A 19453-nucleotide genomic window follows, 5' to 3' on the forward strand; every position below is an offset into this window, starting at 1 on the left:
TCTCAAAACTTGGCAACGCTGACCAATGGCCTCTCCCCGCCCAACAAGCCCATGACAACTGGATTAATGTGGTGCAGTCACACGCTTGCGTCCGCCAACGTTCGTCCGTTGTTTTCCCATTCACTTTACATTGGCTGGACTTCATTTCATGCCGCATAATGGGTCCGATGCGCTGCCTGGGATACGTTGCCTCCGCTAAAAAGTTGAGAAATGTTCAACTTTTGACGGATCGCGCAAGCGCCAGCCAATGAAATTCAGTGTATGCAAATTTTCGAACACTGACAAACCAATCAGTTCGCGTTTATGGAAATGTGACAAAATGAGGCATACGTTGGCGGACGCAACTGCAAGGCACCAATCCTACGGTATCAAAATTACCATCAAGGGGAAAGAAGTTTCAAACCACGCAAGGAAGTTTGCGTCTGATCTCTCCAAAGTGTCTCACGGCATTCAACACTAAAGTTTTGCTTCTCATCGAAAACGTCAAGACTCAGGACGTGGTAAGACTAACAGTCATAATAATTTACCGCTGACGTTTTATAGTCCAAAGAATGCAAAGCCTGCACGGTAGGCTACTACTTTAAGTAGGCCTAGTCAAACTGCAATTGTCCGAGTAGTAGCAACACTGTAGTTATTCTTTTTTATATAGTAAACCACTATCAGTCGATATAGGCCTACTCGCTCGTTAATTCGCCCTACCTTTTGCCAAAATGCTTGCGTTAAACAGGCTACAGTGAGTGAGTGACGTGCAGTCAGTCAGTCAGAATGGATAGGGTGTGACAGAGAAGTATAAAATCCATATGATATAATAAATACATAAATACATAGAAAACAATCTCAACTCGCAAGTAAAACGTTGTAGGCTAAATAACGGTAGTGAGTAACAGTCGGGTATTTGGACTCTTCTATATGGGCGATCTAAAACGCGTGGTCAATGACGAAATACTACATGTTAGGGTGTGTCCAGTCCACATTCAGGATTGTTTTGTTATCAAAAGTCAGGCGCTTGGTGAAAAGGTTGTTATATGTTTCTTAATCTGGTGTGTTTAAACCAATGAGAATTACATCTCCAAGATAGCAAAATCAAATTGTCAGATAGATAGCGGACAGCTGGTGGCATCCCACTTCTGGGGTGCGTTTCCCGATAACGATGGATAGACACTCTTACGAGGGTTTTCTACGATTCATCTTAAGATCGATCGTTAGGATTTGCCGACTGTTTCCCGAACATGCTCGTAGCGTGAACGCGCGTGCACTGCTCTTACGATGCTCTTAAGGGAGCTGTCCACGATAAAAGTTCTGAAATATCCCCTAATTTGATGGTGATGTCAGGTGACTGCACGTCATAGCTAAGCCACCGTCTGAACTTCGGATCTATAGCCTACATTAATTAACATCAATACGAAAATAGAAAACTTTTGACATGCATGTAAGCATTCCAATTAGCCTAGGCCATATACCACACGCATAGGCCTACATACTTTTGTATTATTTAACATTAGATTGTTGCCCCGTTTTTATGTTTGTTGGAAGATATAGGCCTATGTATATTAGGCTTCGGCTAGCTTACTCCTACATCGTTTATGCGAGTTATTTGCTAACCTACTTGTGAGAGCACGGTGTGCTGCCTGTACAATAATGTTTCGTGTCACTTAAGCAGACGTTTGAATAAAGAGGTTGATACGAAAATGAGGAAATGTGTAGGCTTAAATAACATAGCCTATATAGTCCATGGGCCAGAGCAGAAGTTGGGCTCACCAAAGGGGGCAAAATCTAGCAATGATTTTCTTAATCCTCTATGTCTGAGAGATATGTTTTGGTATGATAACCTTTTCTAAGTGGTAGCTTAGTTGTATTTTTACTGGCTTTTATACCCATACCCAGTAGGCTACAATTCACAATACACGCCTATGTGTAGGTATAGGTGTATACAAGTGTGTGGGATGATGGGATATGTCTTAATCCATGTTATATCACATGTAGATGCCATAGGCTTTTAGAAAATATATAGTTTAGCTGGATTGTATAGCTTTTCATGAATCACATAGGCTAAAATGTATCCGTCGTACACTTTTTCACCTACATAATATAGGATTAGATTGATGCAAAGGACTGAAAGTGGGTGGGTCAAATCCCAACTCTTGCTATATCACATCTAGAGAGTATGGGCTTTTAGAAAATGTATGGGTTAGATAGCTGAATACACTTTACACAGCTACTTTAGACCCATAATCAATAGCTGTCCATTGAAAATCAATGCATTTCAATGTAATGCAAAATACATTACAGCTAGCGTATAGTGATATGGAGGAAGTTGGGAGATATCTCAATGCACATTTTTTATCTAGAGTATATAGACATCTCAGAAAAATATATTTTAGGGTAATTAACCTGTTTTCTTTAATGATACCAGAACTATATAATGACCGGATATGCCATGATATTTCAATTCATGTAGATCCTGCATAACTATTGGGCCTAAATTCAGTTTTTTATTTGCGTTATGACTCAGATATGTGAGAATGAGTAAGGATATGACCAATGACTAGGCTACTAGACTACTACTGAAAGACTAGACATAATAACCCAACCGGCCCAAGTAAGGTCCTAACATCATTATCAAGCAATGATGCCTGCTGTAAACTGTAAAAGTAGGCTACTAGCCTACCATACTTCAGTTGGTAAGTGAATGTATTTGAATTTGGAATTTACAGTGGCAGAATACTGATGATGAACAGTCAAATCCACAGTCAGATCCACAGCTCAAGCCACAGTATTGCACTCTCACTCTCTTTCTCTCTTCCTCACATATACTCACACATACTTCATATATACAAACACATTCTCTCCTTCACACACACACACTCTCTCTCTCTCTCTTACACAGACACACACAAAACACACTTCACATACAGTATTCCCTCTGTCTCTCTCTCTTTCTCTCTCTCACTCACACACACATACACTGTTGCTGAGTAAGAAAAGGCCTCATTTCAGCACATCATTGATTCTCTGTTGCTTTCAGGTTGCAGATTGTTGTACTGTACATCCAAGAATAGAGAAGACATAGAGAGAGGGACTATGTGAAGTGTGTTTTGTATGTGTGTGTTGTGTGTGTGTGAGTGAGTGAGTGAGTGAGTGAGTGTGTGTGTGTGCATGTGAGAGAGAGAAACGCTATCAAATGATCAACTACACTAGAGCTATCAATTAGAATTTGGATAATTTTTTTCCAAAGCATAATTGCACCAATCGCACTATATGGTTCTGAGGTGTGGGGTCCAGTAACACACAATGAATTGAAGCCCTGCATGCAGAGTTCTGTAAAAGCATCCTCCGAGTACAGAGGAAATCTCCAAACAATGCATGCAGGGCAGAATTAGGTCAGTACCCACTTATTATTACTATTCAGAAAAGAGCCCTTACATTTTGGCAATATTTGAAAATTAGCAACCACCTTTCACTCCACTATTTAGCCCTGAAATGCCAAGAACAAAATATAGAAAAGAGTGCACTAAGCCAACTTGTCCTATAGACTCTGTGACATAACTCCAACCAACATCACTCAGTCTCAGGACAACTTTATTGTCAGAAAATTGGACCCAACCAAATTATAAACTATGAAAAGGAAGAATACATTACATATTGGAAAGAAGTCACCAAAACACAATCCAAATTACAATGCTATTTGGCCCTCAAACATGAATATACAACAGCTACTTACCTGAGCACAGTAAAAGACCCTAAACTCAGGAAAACATTGACAATGTACAGACTCAGTGAACACAATCTTGCCATAGAAAAAGGCAGATGCAGGCAAAGATTGTGCCCACACTGCACTTTGGGGGTCATATAAACAGAATTCACAAAATATGAAGAAATTAGGAAATCCTCATACATCAAATTTAGTTCAGCCATTCCTGAATTCCCAACATTTACAAATGAGAGAACATGTTTTGTGTATGTGAGGAAGAGAGAGAGAGCAATACTGTGGCTTGACTGCATCATCAGTATTCTGCCAGTCAAACTTCCAAATTCAAATAAATTCAGTTACGAACTGCCTTCTCTCCACTGGATGCCGACCAAGTTGAAAAACTGGTCACCTCAGCTAAGACATCAACCAGCAGTCTTTACCCAATGCCCACCACCCTGGTCAAGGGCTGTCTTCCCATTCTCCGTCAGTTGAAAACATCTTAAATGCATCTCTTGTCTCTGGTGTGGTACCATCCAGCTTCAAAATGGCAGCAGGCATCCCCACTCTCAAGATACCAGGCTCAGACCCTGATGACCCCAACAACTATGGTCCAATCTCCAACCTCCCTTTCATCAGTATCCTGGAAAGAGCAGTGGTTGCCCAGCTTCAACATCACTTGTCCCACCATGAGCTCTTTGAACCTCTCCAATCTGATTTCAGGGTCCACCATTACTGATGCTGCCGACACCATCCTCATCCTCCTTGACTTTCTGCAGCTTTTGACAGTTTCCCATCCTTCTCCATTGCTTTTCTGAGCTCATCAGCCTTAGTGGCACAACACTGCCCTGGTTCACCGGCCGGACACAATTAACCACTCTCAATGGCTCCTACTAAAGGGCCATCAACCATGGCATACCCCAGGGCTCTGTGCTTGGTCCTCTGCTGTTCACCATTTACATGTTACCCCTAGATCATATTATCCGTAAACATGGACTCATCTTCCACTCCTATGCCGATGACACTCAACTTTATATCAGCACAAACCCCTCCTCCCATCTCCCAGCCACACAACTTGTCAACTGCCTGCGGGAACTCAAATCATGGATGACCACAAACCTACTCAAACTCTACAGTAATAAGACAGAGGTTATGGTTGTGGCCCCTGCACCACTGCTCAGAAAAATTGGAGACCTGGCCATGGTCGTGGATGGCTGCTACACTTCCCCATCTACCGAGGAGCACAACCTGGGTGTTATCCTACTCCACTCTCTCCTTCGGGTCCCACATGAACAATGTCACCAAGTTCTTCTACCACCTCAGAAGCATCTCACTCCGGCTTACGCTCACACATTCAGTAACAGAGACACTCATCCATGCCTTCATCACCTCCCGCCTGGACTACTGCAATGGTGTCCTGTCTAGACTGCCCACCAAGGCCCTTAGCAGACACCAGTATGTCCAGAACTCAGCTGCCACGGTTCTAACCCACACAAAGCCCTGGCAGCATATCACTCCCATCCTCCAACAGCTCCATTGGTTGCCAGTCAAGTCACGCACTGCCTACAAGATCCTCCTGTTCACATATAAATCTCTCCATGGACTCTCACCTCACAGATCTCCTGCACCCCATCCCCTACACTCAGTCACGTTCCCTGCGGTCCTCTAACAAGGACCTGCTGGCCACCCCCCGCACCAGGTTGCGGACTTTTGGGGACAGGGCTTTCTCTGTCAATGCTCGCACACTCTGGAATACTCTACCACTCCATGTCTGTTCTGCCCCGTCCCTGCCCATATTCAAAAAGCACCTGAAAACATTTATTTACATTTATTAAGTCCTTTGACCCTTAACCCCTCTCCCAAATTTTTAAGCAACCTTGGGTACCATGAAAGTTATTATTATTAGTAGTAATAGTAGTAGTAGTAGTACTGTATAACTGAAACTGCTCTCTCAAACATAGGCTACATCTCTGAATATTATTTTTGTCCTTTCTATTGTTCATGCACAAATTGGAAGTCTACAGCTTAAACTGGCTACATCTATTGAGTACGGTTTACAGCAGACATCATTACTTGATAATGATGTTAGTACCTTACTTGGGCCGGTTGGGTTATTAGTCTTTCACAAGTAGCCTAGTCATTGGTCATATCCTTACTCTTTCTCACACATCTGAGTCATAGCGCAAATAAAAATAAACAGGACTCACCATATGCCCTATTTGTACAACAAAGTATAAAGGTAAAAAGGTGTAATCTGTTTTTGACGCTACAACAGCAATTGTTGTTCTGTAGCCTAACTGTACTGCTTCCACACACTGACCCAGCAAACACCAACACACTCTAACAATTCTAAAGTTGGCGGTTTACATTTCTACTGTAGAATGTTCAGAAAAGAAATCTTCTTCCAGACAAATTGAAAAAGCAGAACTTAGGCCCAATACTTATGTAGGACCTACATGCACTCTCTTTCGAATTGAAATAGCATGGCATATACGATCATTATAGTTCTGGTATCAGTAAAGAAAACAGGTTAATTACCCTAAAATATATTTTTCTGAGATGTCTATATACTCTAAATGTGATAAAAATGTGCATTGAGATATCTCCCAACTTCCTCCATATCACTATACACTAGCTGTAATGTATTTTGCATTACATTGAAATGCATTGGTTTTCAATGGACAGCTATTGGTTATGGGTCTAAAATAGCTGTGTAAAGTATATTCAGCTATCTAACCCATACATTTTCTAAAAGCCCATACTCTCTAGATGTGATATAGCAAGAGTTGGGATTTGACCCACCCACTTTCAGTCCTTTGCCTCTATCTAATCCTATATTATGTAGGTGAAAAAGTGTATGACGGATACATTTTAGCCTATGTGATTCTTGAAAAGCTATATAATCCATCTAAACTATATATTTTCTAAAAGCCTATGGCATCTACATGTGATATAACATGGATTAAGACATGTCCCACCTTCCTCCAGACTTTGAGGCACCCACATCTGTACATAGGCTTGTATTGTATAATTTACTGTGTGCATGTATAAAAGCAAGGAAAAATACAACTAAGCTACCACTTAGAGAGGGTTATCATACCAAATAATGTCCCTCAGGCATGGAGGATTACAAAAATCATTGATAGATTTTGCCACCTCAGGTGATACCAATATGTGATTTTTAGGGTCCTGGCCCATGGACTAATAGGCTTAGATTTTGACGCAGAACAGACTATTGTCACATATTCCTTTCTCTGTTTTTACCTCATAAGCCTAATAAAAAATAAAAAATAAAAGGCTACACAAAAAGATAATGGCAAACTTTTCTGGCAACGTCTCCTTTCATAACTTGTAGGCTATTCTTGTCCGGTTTTAATAACATTATGTCCATTGAATGAATGCTATTTTGCACGCTAAAATCTGAATCATCACAAGTAAATTTACAATAAAGAATGGTCACGTAAGTTGGATCATTGTATTCTTAGTTGTAATCCCCCTGCATATCCTGCTGGTGACTCCACTGAGGCATAGCGTTACGACGCTCTTAGGCAGTAACGAGAACTCTAGATCACTCGTAGATCTACGAGTGTTTTCACGATGCTCTTAAGCTACGATGGTTTCGGGAAACAGTCGGCAAATCTTACGACGGTCGTAAGAGGGACTTTACGATCGTCGTAGGCTTACGATGCTTTCGGGAAACGCACCCCTGGTCCAATGTCGGTCTAGCTGACTCTCGCCAGACCCTTGTAGTTCCGCCATGCTCCACCAGAGGCGTTTCACTGAAGCAGACAGCGAACTACAGGATCTGGCGACAGTCAGGTTAATGTCGGTCCACCATCCCCTCAAATTGAACTTGTCATGATGAATATTAAGAAAATACATGAAATATTATTAAATGATGAATGAAGTAGGCTATATCTGATTAAGAGAAAATATTTTTAGACCAATAGTGGCAAAATATCGGGACATTTGTTGGCAACCCAGAACAAATGAGCGAAACACCAGCGGACCACCACATCTGCCCCCCCGTGGGCCGACAGTGGTACGCCAGCCGGAGTTGGGTTGGGGTGTAATTTCCTTAAACAGCAAGCAGCGCAACCTCAAACAACGCATCAGTGTTTTGATAGTCTGCGCCGCAGAACGTAGCCTATATAGCTGGTATTCCACTAAAAAACCAAACCATGCGTAACTAAAACCAAACGGAGCTTATAGACTATACACATCTAGCCTGGTTCTGACCATCCCATAATACTACCATTTCATTTCGTATTATGGTCTGGAATTTCTTTGCTCTGAAGCGCTTGCAGGAAGCGGGAAGTAACGCCCAGTTCTGGTTTGAATTGATTGGACAGCTCTCACCCAATCGGCGATAGTCACTCATAACAACATAGCGCAGGCGTTTAACGTCATCGTCACGAGCGCCCTCCCCCTTTCGCCCCCACCAACCCGTCTCTTCGTTTATTGGCTGCTTTCTGGAGGGGGGGCGTTCTGTTACAATTCTACCGAGCAGAATGCTCCACAGAGGAGCACGGCCAGACTCGTAGTGGAGGCAATCCTTGGCCGGAAGTACGTGGATGGCTCGCGAGGCTAATACACATCTGCACTCGTCTACTATTTGAACCCATTTGCAAAGTGAAAGTAACTTCACGGTGGTCTCATAGTCAACATAGCAGTGTGCACTTACACACTATTTGTTTATCCAGCAAATAACCATCTACAGTAGCCTATATCAAAACATTTTAGTCTTTTTTAATGAACTTCTTTTTTTCTATTGCCATTCAATTTTTCCAGCAGTCACTGTTGGATGTTCTACTTTCGGAACTGACGCACCCATCAGGACTAGAGTGACTGGCGCGACACCCTTCCTGTTTTACATTCACAACTGACGAGAAGGCTATGGACATAAAATATTGGGGAAAAATTCCCAATATTTTATGTCCATAGCCTTCTCGTCAGTTACTCATTCTGACTTGTTGTCAGTCAAAACGTTGACATACACAGTTAAGTTGAGCTACAGTTATAGCTCGGCAAGGGGATATAACTGGACCACTATCATTATATCAGTTTACATGACAAAAGAAAACCCCTTTTGTAGATCCATGTACGAATGTTATACTACTTTTGCACAAAAATATTTCCTGATCAATTAATCAATAAATATAAACATTAACAAATATTTTAAAGGTTATTTTTTTACCACACTTTGTTGCCATTTGAAGGTCACATCTGAATGTGAAAAGTGAATGATATTACTTTAAAGTGGCGTTAAATACAGTAATGTATATTTCTCTCTGCCCCCCACAACTTCCCACCCTATCTTGAAGCAATGGCAGTTGCTGGAGTTGGGACTGCCGTCAAAGTTGTTTTTTCGGTTGCCAAGACATTGCACAGCCAACTGCAGAAAGCAAAGAGAAACAAGGATAGCTTTGAGAAACTTGCAACAGATGTGAAGGATGTGACCGAGGTGCTACAGACTGTGACGATCCAGGGCGTAGACGAAGGTGTGGTGAAGAAAGGACTAGAGACGTTTGAACGTGCTTTGGAATCCGCCGAGAAACTCCTGCAAAAGTATGGCCTCAGCAACAGGTTCATGTATTGTGTTAGAGCAGGAAGTTGGGAATATCGTTTTGACATGGTGATTGATGAGCTGCGTGACGCTAAACAGCAACTAACCCTTTGCCTCCTGGTGGAACAAAGAGGGCAACATCAGCCGGATGAGAGGGATGAAGACGCCAGAGGTAAGCCTGTAGTCATGGTTACTAGTTAATCATCGTCATAATCATCTCTGTGGTATAGGAACTATATGTGTGAGTGAACTTTTTTCACTTCTTTTTTACCTTGTCCCTCAGTGACTACATAATCAGGTGTTTGGTTCAAAATGCACTAATCAGGACGAGATAACTTTATAATCTCTCATATTATGTGGTGTGTCCCAAATGCACGAATCAGGACGAGATAACTTTATAGTCTCTTATATTATGTGGTGTGTTCCAAATGCACTAATCAGGACGAGATAACTATAGTCTCTCATATTATGTTGTGTGTCCCAAATGCACTAATCAGGACGAGATAACTTTATAGTCTCTCATATTATGTTGTGTGTCCCAAATGCACTAATCAGGACGAGATAACTTTATAGTCTCTCATATTATGTTGTGTGTCCCAAATGCACTAATCAGGACGAGATAACTTTACAGTCTCTCATATATGTGGTGTGTCCCATTTAGCTCATGCAGCTCTACAGAAAGCACTTGGGGAACACAAGAGCAGTATGCAGAAGCGGTTTGGGTGCATATGCGAAGGACTAGAAGAGAGAAGTACTAAAACTCCACTCAACAAGATCTACACCCAGCTCTACATCACCGAAGGGGAGAGTGACGATGTGAATAACGAGCATGAAATTATACAGATTGATAAGCTGTCCCGAAACACACCTGAGACTCCCATCGACTGTAACGACATCTTCAAGGCTTTACCTGGACAAGACAGACATATCAGGACTGTGATGACCAAGGGCATTGCTGGCATTGGAAAGACAGTGTCCGTGCATAAGTTCATTCTCGACTGGGCAGATGGAGAAGCTAACCATGAAATCCAGCTGCTCCTTTTTCTTCCTTTCAGAGAGCTGAACTTGCTCAAAGATGACAAGTTCACTCTTCACAATCTCCTGCTGAAGTTCTACCCAGAACTGGGAGCAGTGAGTGGGACATGTTACCATGACTTGCAGGTGGTGTTCATCTTTGATGGCATAGATGAAAGTAGACTTCCGTTGAGCTTTAAGACCAACAAACCTGTGGGTGACCTCATGGAGACCGCAACACTGGATGTGCTGGTCACCAACCTCATCAAGGGAAACCTGCTCCGTAGCGCCCTCATATGGATGACATCACGGCCTGCAGCCGCTGGTCAAATCCCCTGTGAGTATGTTGACCGCGTCACGGAAGTGCGTGGGTTTGCAAACAAACAAAAGGAGGAGTACTTCATGAATAGGATTGATGATCAGGATCGAGCTCGGGAAATCATCAGTTACATCAAGACCAAACGGAGCCTCTACATCATGTGCCATATCCCAGTTTTCTGTTACATTGCAGCAACGGTCCTGCCGGAAATGTTGGGTCAGTACAGTGCAGAAACACCTTCAACTCTTACAGAAATGTACATTTACTTTCTGATCATACAGCTTGACAAGAAGAAACAAAAATATGATGGTGTGAAACCAGAGAGAAACAACATCCTGGAGGCAAACCGGGATGCCATCTTAAAATTGGCAGAGCTGGCTTTTAAAAATCTTGAGAAGGACACAATCCTGTTTGATGATGATGGTCTGAATGAGTGTGGCATTAACTTGGATGAAGCATCTGTGCATTCCGGTTTCTGTACAGAAATTCTGAGGGAAGAACATAAGTTTGCTTTTAGGAAGTTCTACTGCTTTGTGCATCTGAGCCTTCAGGAGTTCCTGGCTGCTTTATTTGTTTTTGTCTCTTTCCTGAATGATGACATGGCAGCACTGAAAACCTTTCTGAAGGCAAAACCCAAAAAGGTGTTCCTCTACCTCTTGCTGAAGAGTGCTGTAGAGAAGTCTCTGCAGAGCAAAAACGGACGCTGGGATCTTTTCTTGCGCTTCCTTCTGGGCATCTCGCTCGAGTCCAGTCAGAAACTCCTCGGAGGCCTGCTGACACGTCCGTTAACAGAGAACAGGGAGGAGAACTCCAAAAGCCTCAAATTAATCATCAAACACTTAAAAGGCATAGAAGGAAAAGACATCTCCCCTGATCGATTCATCAACCTCATCAACTGCCTTTTTGAAATGAAGGACCACTCACTGCAGAAAGACTTGAGTTTCATTACCTATGAGAAACGACCAGAAACAGAACTCTCACCAGCCCACTGTTCAGCCTTAGCAGATGCCTTTCTGAAATTAGAGGATGTTTTGGACGAGTTTGATACTGACAAATACAACACAACGGACGACGGACGCCAAAGACTTGTTCCTGTTGTGAAATGGTGCAGAAAAGTGTGGTAAGTTTGAACTTAATCCCATGTATGTTTCTAAGTAGTTTGTGTCTTTTTATAGTCTGGCTAGCACCTTACTTAGCTCAATCTTTTAATGGCCTTGAATAAAAGCATCTGCTAAATATCTGAGAACTTTAACTTTATCAACCAACTTTATTTTTGAAGGCTTACAGATTGCAAATTGAAGGAGGAGTCTTGTGAGATTATAGCCTCAGTCCTGCAGTCAGCATCATCCCACCTGAGAGAGCTACACCTGGATGGTAGCACCATGCCAGACTCCGGAACGAAGGCCATCTTCTCCTCCCTAACAAGCCCCAGCTGTATGTTGGAGAGACTAAGGTAAACAAGGCGCTCCCTGTAGTCTTTTATAACAGGGGTTCCCAAACTGAGCTGCTTCTAGGGGGTACGGAAGATGAAAAGAGCTACTGTATGTCGGAAAGTTTATAATGATATGGAAACGTGAAATGAAAGGAAATCATTTGTAAACTTTATAGTAGGCTACGTTTTGTGTATCGGATGGTGGGGCGTCAGGATTTAGAAGTTGGTACTCGAGGGGAAAAGTTTGGAAACCCCTGTTTTACGATATGTGTGGCAATTGAGTTGATGAGAGTGGGCATATTTGCTATTGGTTTTAATCACCTCGACCACCAATGTCCACATCAGAAGACATCATTTGTAGTGGTGGGGGAAAAATTGATTCTGTTCAGTATCGCGGTATTTTGTGCATGCAACTATATTGATACTAGTAGCTCAAAGTATCGCAATACTTAATTGTAGAATTTAATCATCTATTTTACTTTTATTTGAGTCGAGTTTACTCAGGGTTTACTCTAATCACATTAGATTTGCTTATTACGCTCACAAGGAGGGCACTTTTTGTGGCCTTTTATTGTGCATTCAACAGCAATTTTAAATGGCTTCACAATTACATCCTGTTATACACAACACTCGACACTTCTTTCACATCCAAAAAGGTGGGTGTATTTCGGTATTCAACAAAAAATTAATAGTAAGGACCTTGACGTGCACCATGCCATTGCAAAGTGAGTTGAACAGTGCTATTTTTTTAATATCTTGTAATGCCTGATTGAATAATATGGGAGACATGAATAGCAATACTGTATATCGCAGAATCGAATTGCAATACTTTCGTAATATGTTAAGAATCGCAATAATATCAAATTGTGGCCCAAATATTGCAATAGTATCGAATTGTCATCCTCCCCCCCCCACCTAATTGGCTTGTTTGGGGAAAATATGAACACAGTTGAGCACATTTTAAACCCCTTTTAAAGATGGCAGCAGCCCACTGCAAAGCTAACTGGCTGAACTTACTGTAACCCTCCAAATTCCTGACCCACTGAAGATCAGATCTGTAGAATATATAGATTGTAGCCCATGCATTTCCATTTACAGTAATTTCCCACATATAAGCCGCATTGTGTATAAGCCGCAGGGCAGTGTTTATGTTAAGTTAAAAGAAACAAAACCATATTAACACCATATTAACTGCCCCCTTGTGTTAACCTCATAGCTGAGGAAATTTAGCAAAATCAATGTATAAGCCGCGGCTAATAGTCGGGAAATTACGGTACAACAGTGTGTAGTCTTACAGCATGTGTAGTCTTACAGCATGTGCAACTTGGAATACAAGTTATTGTCTTAACCTTTCTTGACCTTTCTTGATGCATGAGTCACGGTATGTTTGGTATTCTGGGAAAACATTTTGACAAAGTGCCTGGTATGTTGTATATTTTTGACATTTTGTGTTTGTCATTGAAGTGTTGGTATTGATACTACAGCTGACAGCTCACTTTGACATAAGTAACTCCCACATCTGCCATGTTCCGTGCTGTCATTGACAATACAACATAAGACACAGTCTGATGTCAAATGATTGATTCATATACATTCTGCAGCCTTGTCTACTGTGCACGTACCGACAACGACATGTTTGAGCACCTGGGTTCCTCCCTTGAGTCGTTGAGACAAGACTCCCGGCTGGAGGATCTGGATCTGAATTGCTGCCGCAAGGACAACATAAAGATTTTAACAGCCGGACTGAAGAATCCCCACTGCAAAGTCAAGAGATTGAGGTGAAGTTACTCAGTAAATGTGTGTATGTATGTATGTGTGTGTATATATATATATATATATGTAGTATATATATTGTAGAATATTCAAATACACTATAACTACTGAACCATAAGGACAAACACAATAACAGGTCAATTAAAGGAATCTTGCAAATAAAAACATTCTAAAATGAAAGGGATATACATAGCAACAGAATGTGAAGGTCATAAGGTCAAACCAACTATCATACTGAATTGGGCATGGAAAAAGAAAAGTCAGTGTAGGAATGTTCTTTGGCTACTCAAGAGTACTCGAATCCGACAGACTTTTCCATGGTAGGGGTGGGCATATTGATTTAAAAGTACGTTAGCTGCTTTTTGTAAAAATCCACATTTTATTTTCAGTACACACCTTGCAGTATCACATATTACTACCACTGGGGTCTTTTTTTTTTAATGATCCGTAATTTTAGCGACCTAGGATCTGTTTATGGATGACGACTTATCTCTCAACACTACCACTGATGCTTTCACACCAACGAAAACGAACCAAACTAAGAGCTTTTGGTTCGAATGGATTGTTTAGTGCGCACCAACTGCTGTTGGTGTGAAAGCACCCTTATGCTATTTTGAGTGTTGCCAGTGGTTTAAAAATAGTGGTTGATTTTGATGTGATTCGATACCCCCTTTGTTATTAATGGAAATAGTTTGGCTCATAACTCCGATTGACACGTTTCTGCTCCCAAATGAAAGTTTGAAGTCTGTATCATCCTTGATTGTTCAAACTTATTTTCACTCCTTTAAAGGCGGTCAATATCATGTGGAAATGCAATATTATCAAAAATGAATATTTACATAGATTTAGCAGACACCGCTGTCCAAAGTGACTTATGTCAACCATGTTACATTGTCCCCGGAGCAATTTGGCATTAAGTGCCTTGCTCAAGGGCACAATGGTGGAAGCCGGTAATTGATCCCACTTTCCAGCTTCAGGCCAGCTCCTTAACCACTACGCTACCACAACCACATATACTTACTGGGTGTATTGGGCTGCCTGACATACATACACATATTGCATAGTTGCCATTTGCTAACAGCGATGTTGCTTCCTGTAGCCTGAGAGAGTGCCATCTTTCTTTGAGTCACTGTGAGGATTTGGCCTCCATTCTCTGCTCCTCGGCCTCCAGCCTGAAGGAGCTGGACCTGAGAAACAACAACCTGCAGGACTCAGGAGTGGAGCTGCTCTCCTCTGGACTACAGAGCCCACAGTGTACACTGGAGATACTGAGGTACACACACACACACACACACACACACACACACACACACACACACACACACACACACACACACACACACACACACACACACACACACACATACACACATACACACATACATACATACATACATACACAAACCAGAGAGACATGCAATGCAACTGGAAAGTTTTCAGACCCTTTTTCTCATCAATCTACACACAATACTCCACAACAAATGCTGGTGTTTGGAGTGTTCCTTCTCAAAGGATCTCTGGATCTCATTCATAGTCACCATTGGGTCCTTGGTTACCCATGTGACCAAGGCCCTTCGTCTCGGATTACTCAATTTGGCTGAGTGGCCATGATGTACGACGACTGCTGGCTGTTCCAAACTTTTCCATTTGAGAATGATGGATGCTACTGTGCTCTCGGCCACTTTCAATGCTGCAGAAATGTTCTTGTATCCTTGTATCGTACTAGTATCTCCATTCTCCATACAAATGTCTTGTCTTTGTTCCTGTGCCATATGGACAAAATAGATTTATCTTTGCAGACTGTCAGCCTCCGAGATCACTGAGGCGTCCTGGAGGTGTTTAACGTCGGTCTTCCAGGGGGAACTGGACCTGAGTGAGAACAGGCTGCTGATGTCAGAGCTGGAGCAGCTGTCAGCAGCACTGAGGAGTCCAGACTGCAGAGTGAACACACTCAGGTGTGGCCGTGCGTTATGGCACTTAAACTATACTAATGGGAACTCAATATTAAACATTAATGCATGAAGGTGTTCATCTGAATTTATGTACATGAAGGATCAAGTTGGTGCACTGGACGCTTCACGTTTCGTGCGCCTTTTCCAGCTAAGTAAACGGTTGTAGCAAAGCCTGCAAAATGAAAAAAAACGGAAATGTTGGAAATCTTAGCATGAAGGCAACAAAAGCATAATTCACTTCGCATTTTACAATTCACATCAAACTGGCACCTTTAGGTGCGCTGAACATATAAGTTTGCTTTTACTTTCTAGAATTTTACATGAATCACTCAACTCAATTTTACATGAATCACTAATTTCGTGAATCGTCTCATGTGTTTCCAGGCTGAAGCAGTGCTTTCTGAAGGATGACCACTGTAGGGTTTTGGCTTCAGTCCTCAGTTCAGATGGATCCCACCTGAAGGAGCTGGACCTGAGTGACAACGACCTGCAGGACTCAGGAGTGGAGCTGCTCTCCTCTGGACTACAGAGCTCACAATGTACACTGAAGATACTGAGGTATACACACACAAAGACACAGACACAGACACAGGTGAGCAAGACTGAACGAGAGACAGAGTAAACATCTTCTCTCCTGCAGGTTGTCATTCTGTGGCGTGACTGAGAAAGCCTGTGAGTTTCTGGCTTCTGCTCTGAGTGCAAACCCCTCCTACCTGAGAGAGCTGGACCTGAGCTACAATCACCCAGGAGAGGCCGGAGTCAAGCTGCTCTCTGACAGAAAAGACGACCCTGACTGCAAACTGGACACACTCAGGTAGGTGCAGACTGTGTGTGTGCGTGTGTTTCAGAATCCTTCCAGGCTGATGGGACGTGGCGTGGATCTTCCGTAGCAGATGGCTACTGACACAGCCATGCAGAACAGTGAAACTGCAAAATCATAATATTATCTCTTATCTCTACACACAGGCTCTGTTCAAAACAGTAAAAAAAACTGCTGCTTTCTGCAGCAAGTGTGCTTCGAAACCGAAAAAAGACTATCTTTGTTGCCTTCTAAGATCTCTTAGAATGACAGAATAACGGTCAGTTTTGAAGACTGCCTTGATGCTCACTTCATGCTCCCTACTAGTATATAAGTATATATCCTTGTTTGATCCTGTGAGGGAGATTTGTTCTCTGCATTTAACACAATTTAACCGAATTAGTGAACACACAGCACACAGTGAACACACAGTGAGGTAAATCACACACTAACCAGCGGCGCTCAGGGAGCAGTGAGGGGTTAGGTGCCTTGCTCATGGGCACTTCAGCCGTGGACTATATATATATATATATATATATATATATACTGTATATATATATATATATATATATATCCCTGTCTGTAGCCTACCTGCTATTTTTCCTTTTAGACTGTAATGCCTTTTTTAGTGCACTACTCATTAATGTCTTTTTAGTGTACTACTCGGAAATGTATTTTCCTAGTGTACTATTCAGTAATGTCTTTTCCTAGTGTTCTATTCAGTAATGTCTTTTCCAGTTGTACTAGTACTCTGTAATGTCTTCCTACAGACTCAGTAATGTCTTGTCCTATTGTACTACTCTGTAATGTCTTCCTAGTGTACTCTAATATAATGTCCTGTCCTATTGTACTACTCTGTAATGTCTTCCTAGTGTACTCAGTAATGTCTTGTCCTGTTCCCTCTTCATGTCCTACAGTGTTGATCATGATGCAGAGTGTTGGATGAAGTCGGGACTGAAGAAATGTAAGCACTGAGACACAAGCACACAAACATTGAGTGTTACCATCAGTATTTATTTAGTAGATCACATTCACATATGTTAATGCACTGAGACACAAGCACACAACCATTGAGTGTTACCATCAGTATTTATTTAGTAGATCACATTCACATATGTTAATGCATTGAGACACAAGCACACCACCATTGAGTGTTAACATCAGTATTTATTTAGTAGATCACATTCACATATGTTAATGCACTGAGACACAAGTACACAACCATTGAGTGTTACCATCAGTATTTATTTAGTAGATCACATTCACATATGTTAATACACTGAGACACAAGCACGCAACCATTGACCAATGCGTGTTTGTTGTTAAATACCATCAGTAATTTTACTAAAGTATATTTCTTACATTACAACATTTGCATTACCTTATTTGTATGATTACTACTCATACTGTTTGTGTGTGTGTGTGTGTGTGTGTGTGTGTGTGTGTGTGTGTGTGTGTGTGTGTGTGTTTCTCCTAGACGCCTGTGAGCTCACACTGGACCCTAACACAGCCCACCGTGAGATTTCTCTCTCTGAGAATCAGAAGATGCTGATTGTTTCTGAAAAGGACTGTGCCGACCACCCGGACAGGATTAAGAGCTGTGAACAAGTGCTGTCTGTAGAAAAGCTGACTGGACGCTGCTACTGGGAGGTCGAGTGGAACGGCTTATCGGTCTACTTTGGAGCGGCATACAGGAAACGAGGGATGAAGGAGAGAGACTGTCGTCTGGGACTCAGCAACACGTCCTGGGGCCTACTGTGTCAGGATTTGACCACATCTGTCAGGATAGACAAGCAGAGCTACACTGCCTGCCATGACAGTAAGGCCTCCACCAAAGTTTCCCTTCCATTTTACTCCGACAGAGTGGGAGTGTTTCTGGACAGGGAGGCCGGCTCTCTGTCCTTCTACAGCGTCTCCTCTGACACACTCACCCACCTGCACACGTTCCACCATGAATTCACTGAGGACCTCTATGCAGGGTTTGGCTTTGTGTCTTCTCTGACAACGTTTATAGATCCCAGTTCAGTTACCATTTCCCTCTGTCAGGTGTGAGGGGTGTTTAACACACTGCTGCCATCTACTGGCAGTATAAAAAAACAACAGACAACAGACTAAAATGGGTAGTTTCACGATCAATATCCACATGTATGGCTATGTGTGCTACACACATTTACTGTTACTGTCACTGGTAACTCTGTGGTTAACTATTGCCTACTTGCAATATCATTTTCTTTACATAATGTTTATAACGACAGTCTCAATAAACCAAATAAACAAGTCAGACAAAACAGTTCTTTGCTATAATTAGTGTGTGTGTGTGTGTGTGTGTGTGTGTGTGTGTGTGTGTGTGTGTGTGTGTGTATGTACATGTATGTATGTATGTATGTATGTATGTACTGTACATGTATGTATTATGTATGTATGAGAGTGTGTGTGTGGTTTCTTCCATTCATGATGCTATTGGTTGGGGACTTATCATAGTAAAACAATTGATATTTACCTTTTTCCTGTTCATCCAGCCGTTCTGTGAGTCTGTGAGTCTTTGCTGGAAACTATAGTGAGTTCACTGAATTTATATCAGTAACGCATTACACATGCATATATGTGTCAAGGCTGTTTTAACACATCATTATAATACAGTATCACATGTAATATCAAAGTTCTCTACACAGTCTGTGTCATTTCTAACACTTTTTAGAGTGTATTTACTGTACAACACAAAGATGAAATATAGTAGAGGGAGCCACATGCCCAAAGCTGCAATGGATAATACCTTTAATGTTCTCTTCCTATGAAAAAGAAAAGTGAGGAGGAAAGAGTTAAAACATACGTAAGGTCGTTTTAGTTGTAGTGCCCCTGGCACATTTTTTTCCTCAGTAATGTCACTAAGCCAGTAACGTTAAGCTCCTG

At 41.9% G+C, this 19453-nt stretch overlaps 1 protein-coding gene across 1 annotated transcript; it reads left to right on the top strand.

Moving 5' to 3' along the window:
- Window positions 1-366: 366 nt before the first annotated feature.
- Window positions 367-18819, top strand: LOC134082475 (NACHT, LRR and PYD domains-containing protein 12-like). Its single transcript, XM_062538216.1, has 11 exons — window positions 367-500; window positions 9013-9426; window positions 9916-11707; window positions 11867-12040; window positions 13621-13797; window positions 14892-15065; window positions 15592-15747; window positions 16129-16302; window positions 16385-16558; window positions 17461-17507; window positions 18021-18819. Exons 2-11 carry the CDS (start codon window positions 9015-9017, stop codon window positions 18593-18595), a joined length of 3855 nt encoding a protein of 1284 aa, XP_062394200.1. The 5' UTR covers window positions 367-500; window positions 9013-9014; the 3' UTR covers window positions 18596-18819.
- The last annotated feature ends 634 nt before the right edge of the window (window positions 18820-19453 follow it).

The sequence above is a fragment of the Sardina pilchardus genome, chromosome 1, assembly GCF_963854185.1.
Source record: "Sardina pilchardus chromosome 1, fSarPil1.1, whole genome shotgun sequence".
Lineage (NCBI taxonomy): Eukaryota > Metazoa > Chordata > Actinopteri > Clupeiformes > Clupeidae > Sardina > Sardina pilchardus.

Excerpts from the sequence above, each read along its gene's own strand:
- LOC134082475 (XM_062538216.1), top strand. The coding sequence starts at position 9,015 with ATGGCAGTTGCTGGAGTTGGGACTGCCGTCAAAGTTGTTTTTTCGGTT. Across the intron at positions 11,708-11,866 it reads AAATGGTGCAGAAAAGTGTG|GCTTACAGATTGCAAATTGA; the intron begins GTAAGTTTGAAC and ends TTATTTTTGAAG. Across the intron at positions 15,066-15,591 it reads TGTACACTGGAGATACTGAG|ACTGTCAGCCTCCGAGATCA; the intron begins GTACACACACAC and ends TTATCTTTGCAG.